The 9333-nt window shown below is 32.8% G+C and overlaps 1 protein-coding gene across 3 annotated transcripts in view; it reads right to left on the bottom strand.

Moving 5' to 3' along the window:
• Positions 1–4937: 4937 nt before the first annotated feature.
• LOC140448608 (putative fatty acyl-CoA reductase CG5065) overlaps positions 4938–9333 on the bottom strand; it is a 50655-nt gene continuing 46259 nt past the window's right edge. For all 3 annotated transcript variants that reach the window (XM_072541701.1, XM_072541700.1, XM_072541702.1), the window contains exons 8-9: positions 7538–7804; positions 4938–5121 (exon numbers count right to left, since the gene is read on the bottom strand). In XM_072541701.1, the coding sequence (XP_072397802.1) occupies positions 4980–5121; positions 7538–7804 (409 nt within the window). In that variant the 3' untranslated portion in view covers positions 4938–4979. The remainder of the gene's footprint in view (positions 5122–7537; positions 7805–9333) is intronic.

The following is a 9333-nucleotide window of genomic DNA, read 5'->3' as shown; positions in this document are numbered from 1 at the left end:
TGTGCAGCAAGCCGAAGCTACTCTATTGTATTTGGAACGCGATTTCTTTGTCTTATGGTGCGTTTTAGGTGATCCCACATGTGCTCTATTGGATTTAAATCCGGGCTAAACGGCGGCCAATCCAATCTTCGAATTTAGACCTCATCAAGATAATTATTCACTATGGCAGCGGCATGTGGTCGAGCATTATCGTGCAATAACGTGAATCTTTCATATCCATTGTAACCAACATATGACAAAACAAGATCTTGCAGGATGTTTTAAACGTAATAATCACTAGTCATCCGTCCAATCACTTCCACTGTGTGCGATACGTACCTCCCAACTAATACCTTCGCAAATAATTATGCCATCAACTCCAAAACTAATGGTCTAGGCAAGACTGCTGTTGGCGAATCGTTCTCTAACTCTTCTGTAGACGTAGTTTTGACCATCTGGCTTCCGTAATAGGATTCTGATCTCATCGGTGAAAAGAACGTTTTTCCAGTTGTCGATATTTCACTAAATATGTGTTCTTGTATTACTACTATAAATCGAATACGCTTTGGACATGCATGCTACCCATGCCATTTATTTAAAATAAAAGTCATCGATGATGATAGCTGCAAACATTGCGGTAAGCTAGGTGACCTCGATCACATCTTCTTTGAATATTCTAAATTTATTCAGCATTCAAACTCCCTGTATACAAAATTAACTAAATGCAATACATAAGCTCCATATAATATACAGTGCTTGTTAGCCATAGGTTCTGTAACAATATATAATTTAATTATAGAATTTTTGTCAGACACATGCATAGCTTTAAAAATCTGGTACTCGTTCATGAAAACTTTCATGAGCGTGTATAGGGTTAGACTTGTACCCTTTGTTTATCCTATATGTAACAATACCTTATCCGTGGTCCAGTATTGTTTGTCTGTTAAAATAAATGTCTTGACGGACCCCTAGACGAGAAGCGAGTGTCCTTGTATTTTTCTTTGACGTGTTCTTCTATTAATTATTCGTCTATTTCGTTTTAGGGATATCGCTGTGCATTTATCTGAGAGAAATAATCTGTACTTATGTGTATATACTTTCTTAACAAATATATTATAACCTTTCAAGACTGGCTGAATGACGAAAGCCTATGCCACAAAAAAAATGTGATCTTGCAAATTCCAAACGACGAGCTTTATGATTTTGGAGAAAACGTGGAACTTTGGCGGGGCGTCTGGGCTCTAAGTTTTCTTCTTTTGATCTTCGTCTAACTGTTTGTGAATTCAAATTAACTTGTCTAACATTTAATAGCTCATTTATTTCTGAGGTGCATCGATGTCAATGAACGATTTCGTGTAAAATTAAGAACCAAAAAACGATCATCAATTGCGGTTGTGCACCTTGGGCGCCCTTGACCAGCCCTTCGTACAAAATTCCCTGTTTCGAGGTATCTTTTTAGAGTATTCGAAACTATAAATTCAGTTCTGCTGACGTCGTGCGATATCTTTTTGTGCATATTCTTCCTTGTACAAAATTACAATATGTGCTACTTGGGCTTCATCATAGTGTCCAATTGGTGGGATACTTATTTTAAAGTTAGTTAAATAAAAACAGTATTTAATTAAACTTAATAAATTAAACTAAAAATATCCGAATTAGTATGACTTTTGCTTTACGTGAAGAAGGTTTTTTATTATAAAATGTGCGAATGACACTAACCACTGAATAAACGTCAAAATAATAAGAATTTTAATTTTAAAACTTTACAAAAAAATATATAAAACATTATTTAAATTTTTGATTTATGATTTATATCACACCTTTCAATTTTGTTATCTCAGGTTTTACTCGTGCTTCAATATCTATACCTTACAGCTGATGGGTTAGGTCCAAAGAATAACGGAATAAAACAACATAATATGATATGAAAATAATGTAATAAAATAAACTGATTAAAATACCTCCAAAAATTATTAGCATACAATGTTTATCAAACAAAATTCGTTCTACGTACGTGAACCTTCAATAATGCATGGATAATATAATACAATTACAATCTACAATCCAGCTTATTATTCTACATAAACAAATCAAGTAATATTCAGTGTCCTTCCTAATTTTGGTATATCGATTGTACCAAGAAAAATGTGTATGAATTATCCAATTCTCTCCAGAGCTCCGTGTCCCCTCTCAGAACAAATTTGATCTCCTTCAACTATCGACAACTTATTCACACGTTACCAATATGATATAATATTATTTGACCCAAAATTCTCAAATTGAATATATTATAAATGTTTCTCCCGTTGAAACGCTTCCTCTGCCTTGAGTTGTCCAATTCCTCGTTCTATGCAAAATTAACTATCGGTTCTCAGCAGCCTCCTATGTAATTGGCAATATTAAACAAGATATTGCAATTTAGTTTCTTCAATGCTCTCCTTCGAATTCAAGTACCTTTCCAATGATGCCAGCCTCTTTTCCTCTCGCCAAACTTAATCTCTCGTTCCGAAATAAACAGCGATACGTAGAATACAAGTAGGAAAAGTTTACTTACAAATTTGTACCAGATCAACTACCTTCGGACACACTTACTTCACCAACTCACAACTTATTCTTTATCACTTACTACCCCTGGAGACCACCTCGAAAACCAACCATTCACTTTAAGATTTAAGAAACTGGAACTAACCACCTCTCTCATCTCATTTATCCATCAATCCAACCTCTCATTATACACACCCATCTCACCACTTTCCAAATTCTCGGCCAATCAGAAATTTGCATACGACTCCCCACATAAAATCAGAAATACCTACAAACTTTCCTAATTCATATTATTTCTACAAGGACACTTAATTTCTACTGGGTATTTACAGATTCCGAAAAACCATTTACTTATTAACTATTTTTATTGTCCTGTTCATGGCGCAAACCCGGATTACGGAACACTTTATGGCTTATGGGAAAAAACCATCGTTAACTTCTACTCATTGTATCCGCACTATCCACTTGTTATATTTATACAAAAGATTATTTATGACTAAGATTACCTTTGGTTAATTCCAGGCAGTTTGGAGTATTTTTACTTTCTATAATCTCTGAAATATCGATTTCATTGTAGATTTAACATTTTTACTCTTCAATTTTGAATACCACAACAATATATATATATATATATATATATATATATATATATATATATATATATACATATTTATATAAGTCAAGTCTTTTTAAATACACTATCAAATTTTCATTCATTTTAAAAAATATAATGTAATAATTGAGTTTTAATTAAAAAATAATGTAAATACAAAAAAAAGTAAAACATTATTTAGAAAAAGCACACTTTCAAGTACTTAGCGTACCATTTTCATTGCTTTTTATATTCTTTCAACAAAGATATTGATGAATGAATTTCAAAAAGTGCATTTAAAAATAAATCCAAAAATATCGCTATATTTTACCACAACAAAATTTTTTGCCGTTACAAGTAGTATAAAATTTTAAATATAAATAATTTATAAACATTCTATAATGCAAATCCAAAAGAAATTTTAATTTAAATGATTGTATAAATTTACATATACATCCATCCTCCTCGCATACATCTTTGCTCGCTCTTTACACAACAAAACGATCGGTATCACCGCTCCAGTGACATATAGAGCCTCATTTGAAACTGTCCTATATGTCCTATATATAGGAAATAAGGTTGAGATATCTGGGAATAGATATAACTAGGAGATGTTGAAGAAGAAGTACGAAAACAAAGCTTAAAAGCAAGAAAAGCGGCGGGATCTCTTAATGACACAATCTGGAATAACAAACACCTAAGACAAGATACAAAAACAAGAATTATAAAGCAGACATTAGACCTATATTAATATACATGGCGAGAGGCGGAAACAAGACCTGACACATCTAAAACGAGAAAAGTCTGTTGGATAGGGAGAGAAGCGAGAACATAAAAGAGCATGCAATATAGAAGACATAAATGGATGGGCGACAAAACGGAAACAGGACTGGAACGAACACATTAGTAGAATGGCAGAAGATAGGATAGTACGAATAGCACGAGATAAGTCACCAAATGGACGAAGAAGTATTGGTAGACCAAGAAAAATATGGTGCAATAATTTAAACAATTTATGAGGCAAATAGTGAAGAAGAAACATGCTTTAAAGCCTACATACAAGAAGGAAGAAGAAGAAGAATTTATCTATTTCCAAATATTGATCCTCTATTTAGGTTTTTTGGGTCATAGTGTTATTTAATATTGCTATAAAGGCTGCCTTTGTGCAAGATAACGTTCTACACTTCGAAAAAATTCGTTTTTTTTTGTTGAATGACGGGTTCTCTTTCAGAAGTTTTCTGTTGTTTCTTTTTCCTATCCAACAACATTTATTTTTTCGTTACTTTACATAAACTTTTACGTTTTACATTATAACTATTTGTTGTTATAAATTTTTGATGAATTTTCTTTAAAGTTGTATTTATTTTTTTTTAATATAATAGTTAACGATATCGTCTTAAAACATTAATATCAAAATCGACCAATTGTGTTTGCGGTGTCACTTTTTCTTCTTTTGTCAGGCGTTGCAAACTCCTTATCCACCAACGTTTTTCTCCTCATTTCTTGGACTACTTTTTTTACATTTTGCAATTTTATCCCAGTTGCATGGGCTTCACATTCTTGATTTTTTTTAAATCGATAACTGGTTCCTTACTCTCTGCTTGACGCTGCATAAAGTGAATCACCTTAGCAATCAATTCTCACCGTTGTCCATTTAGTTTTTTTTTTGAAAATTTAGAAACAAATGCCACATTGTATTTTACACTGTATTAATAACACTAATTATTAAATCACAGTTACCGTACTGGAAAAAATTAAATCATCTCGCTCTGTAGCTTATTGCGGAACGGCATCCAAGAAGCTTTAAAATAAAACACACACATAATGGTCGATCTTTACATATTTTTATTTTGTACATTACATTTTATATTTTTTTTGTACCAAAATTTTTTAAATAACAAATAACTTTATCAGTAGCTAAATTAAAAAAATCTAATTTGTACATAAAAATCCATAAAAATAAAAAGTAGAATATCGTTTTAAATATCACTTCTGGTAGCCAATACCTAAAAAATAAAAAAAAAATGTTACTAACATAATGCAAATATAATTTTTGCAGTTTTGCGTGTGGTTTTTCTTCAATGAATGACTAACCAGCCATGTCCTTTATTTAGCACGATGTGGGACCAAATAAAGGACATAACTGGTTACTCATTCTCTGAAGCAAAAAAAAACAGGCACGCACAAAATTTTCCACTTCGATGGCTTCACGAATAATTCTCGATTTTAAGGAGCGGATAGGAGCGATATGTGAATATGATGTTGGCTTGGGCTGAAGTGGTATCTGAATATTTTACATATAGAATATTCATAAATACGGTTGTGGATTCATCGGTTTGTCTGTCCTATGTATGTTCGTGGGCAACCGGAACAAGGTATCTCATAGACACCCCATCTTCATTGGGCATTTGGTCTTTTACGAATCTGACAGGATTGGAAAACTTGGAGACTATTTATCTTGTAAATGACACCTTTGACGAAAGGTAGAAAAATTTTGGGTTGATCAGGCAGCAAGGTTTCTTTTTTTGGGTGGAATGGGGCTTAGATGTTTTTGAATGCTCCTACTGATTTGGGTTTTGTGGTAGCCATTTTATAAAAGTGTTTGCCTTATTGAATTGATTACGGATGATCTGTGATTGCTGTCGCTAAATCTTATAGAACGAAAAACAAGAGTGTTGATAACTGAATTCTGAAACTGAAACTGAAAAGAGAGTTGGGCGGGGTGAAATAACTGGAAAGAAACTGAGATCTTCAGGGCTTTAACTACGAACAACAAAAGAATGTGTGAAAAGGATTAGATAAAAGTGTACTATAATCGAGAATGGAAAGGTATTAGGTGTTAATAAATATAGATTAGGTGTTTCATGTTGAAAGATCAGGGTATGTTTGTAAGTCTATAACACTATGTGTAAGGTTGCAGTTGTAAGAACCGATTAAATGTAAAATACGCATAATAATATTTGAGCCCTTTTTGTTTTAAGACATTTGGTACTCGGAAAATATTTTTAATTATATATATATATATATATATATATATATATATATATATATATATATATATATATATATATATATATATAAGCAAGGTTCCTACAGCCTCTGCCGCTTCTCGCATTTCGACCGTAATCGTTTTCTATACAGAAAACGATGTCGGTCCATTCGTCTTCTTGGATGGCTCTATCTTTAATTATGTGCCGTACATTTTCTTCCCAGGCAACTGAAGGCCTTCCCCTTCTTCTTCTTTGTTGTGGTAATTTAAAGCTTTTTTTGGCTATCTATCTCCATTCATTCGCTTCACGTGACCATACCACACTAGTTGTCTCGTTTCAATTCTGTCTATACTGGAATATACAGTATTTGTCCTCCTTCTAATATGATCTTTTTTGGATACATCACACGCCTCCTTAGAAAATCTATTTCTACTACTTCCATACTTTTGTACATAAAGAACAAAGACAGATTAAGAGAAGGAATAAAGAGGAAGAATAAAGAAAAAAAGTTTGACGTGTATACTTTAGGTGCTAGTTGATTGGAAATTGGCTTTAAGAAAAGATTAGGCAGACTAGAAGGTTTTAAAAGACTAAAGAAGAAATGGTTGGAAAGAGCTGGAAGTATAGAGAAGTTGTATAAGATTTGGGTTATGAAAATAATTGCCGATGGAGAAGAAGAATATCTCGGTGGCAATCTTCGTATAGGTCCATTCTTAATTTTTTTTTGTGGAATGTTGTGTCTAAGAGATATATCTTCTTTGATGTTGAGGGTGTGGTTATATTGTTTTAAGTTTTGAGACAGTGGAAGTGTTTTCTCTTTTGGTGTGCTCTAGAGAGCGTGATGATATTAATCTACAGGTTCTCCCTATATATGTAGAATCACAGTTAAAACATTCGAGTTTGTGAACACCAGTTCGATTCATATAGTTGTTAGGATCTTTCGAGTTGGTGAGATACTGGCCCAAGTTATTAGGTACTTTGAAAGAAATTTGGATGTTATGAACTGATCGTTTGATGAGATTTCTGCTATCTGTAGAAAAGCTCTCATGATGGTATGATAAAGAAGTATAAATGGGTGTGGTGGTCAGATCTCTGGGGAATGCAGTTTTTTGTAAGATTCTGAGTTGTTTTTGCGAATGAGTTTACTGATGATGTTGGGATCATATCCGTCATTGACTGCTATCTGTCTAAGTGTATTCGATTTTTTGTTGTAGTTGTTCTATTATAGAGGGATGGTTTCTAAACAATGAATGATATGGTTTATATCATATAAATATGGGGAATTACATTTTAATTGTAAAATATAAACTTTTTTACAATTTTCTAATATTTTTAAATAGTTCAAGTAAGTTCAAGAGGGTATATTATGCAGTTTGGCAAAATATATCTTGTACTTATATTTAACCATGTATAGGTAAAAATATAAACTTACTTCATCAGTAGTCTTTTAGCTTTTTCTCCAATAACACCAGTTTTGATTTTTAACAGATATAATTCCATGCCAATTTTCCCCACGTTGATGTATTTGTACCTTTCTTCCTCAGTCCAAGGTAGGTAGTTAAATGAAAATGCACTATCCTCTTCTTTTAATTTTTTTTGCATGTTTATAAATTTATCATTTAAAAGAAAATACGTGTTAGTCATAAAAGGAATCAGTACAGTGGCTGCTATATAAATTTTTCTTTGCAAACGAATTAACCTATAATTAAAATTAAAAATTAACTCATTTTCATGAGTAGAAAAAAATCGCCGGTTCGACTCCGGCGAACTAAATACAACCAATGGTCGACTTTTCTATTCTAGTAGTATCGACAGCCAACATAGATCGGTATGTAGTAACAATTAATGTCAGTAAAAAAGTTGCAAAATCAGTTGTAGGCTTTATATCAATATCGGAAAGAATTATGCTTATACAAATGATGACAACACATGGGAAATTAAACCTTATTCAGATTTATGCGCCAACCGCCGATAAAACAGAAAGAAATTGAAAAATTTTATGATGACCTTCAAAAAACCCTACAAAATACAACATCTAGAGATAAACCAGTAGTCATGGGTGATTTTAACACCAAAGTTGGAGAAGGAAGATGTGAGTCTACTGTAGGACCATATGGACTCGTTGTTCGAAATGAGAGAGGAGAACGCCTTATAGAATTCTGCCTAGATCATAATCTTGCAGTAATGAATAGTTTATTCAAACTGCCTAAACTACGCCTTTACACTTGAAAATCGAAAGCTGACAAGGTCGATAAAATCGTTAGAAACCAAATTGACTATATTTTAATTAATGTACAGATACCGAAACGCAATACAATCGGTGAAAGCGGACCCAGGTGCAGATGTCGCGTCGGACCACAATCCTCTTGTAGCAAAATTCCAACTTCACTTAAAAAAGATACAAAAGTGATAAACTAAACATACAAAAATTAGAATCAGAAGACGCCAAAGAAAAACTGAAACAAGAAATTAATGCAAACCTAGAATGCACAATGGAATCAATTGATAGTGATGTAGAACAACAGTGGCGATTATTTAAAAATGCAACTATCGAACCAAGTCGTAGAGAACTCACAACAACCAGATGCAAGAGAGGAGATTGGATGACAAAAGCAATCTTGGCAATGATGGAGTACAGAAGAAGGCAAAGGAATATCAACATAACTCAGTACCAACAGCTGCATAATCATATAAGAAGGAAAATAAGGGAAGCTAAAGAGACTTATTTCGCTGGAAAATGACAAGAAATAGAAGACTTACAAAACAAATATGATAACTTCAATCTCCATAAGAAAGTTAAAGAATTAGCTGGGGTAGCAAAACAAAAAACCTCAAGCATACTAATGGACAAACAAGGAAACATTTTAGTGGAGACAGAACAAAAGTTAGGAAGATGGAAAGAATATATAGAGGAATTATTCCATGACCAGAGACAGGAAAATACATATGAAAATAATCAGAGTAAAGACGAGGGACCCAAAATAACAATGTCAGAAGTTATGAATGCAGTAAAGTCCGTGAAAAATAATAAAGCTGCTGGTACAGATGAAATACAAAGTGAATTGCTAAAACTGGTCAATGAAAAAAACATAGATCTTTTAGTCCAACTACTGAACACAATCTATTCCACAGGAATCATTCCACGTGAAATGCTGACATCAACATTTATTTGGCTACAAAAGAAAGTAAATGCCAAATAATGTAGTGATTATCGAAAGATCAGTCACA

This window comes from Diabrotica undecimpunctata, chromosome 8 (genome assembly GCF_040954645.1).
Source record: "Diabrotica undecimpunctata isolate CICGRU chromosome 8, icDiaUnde3, whole genome shotgun sequence".
NCBI lineage: Eukaryota > Metazoa > Arthropoda > Insecta > Coleoptera > Chrysomelidae > Diabrotica > Diabrotica undecimpunctata.
Note: the sequence above shows the minus strand (reverse complement) of the source record. Positions and strands in the feature narration are given on the sequence as shown.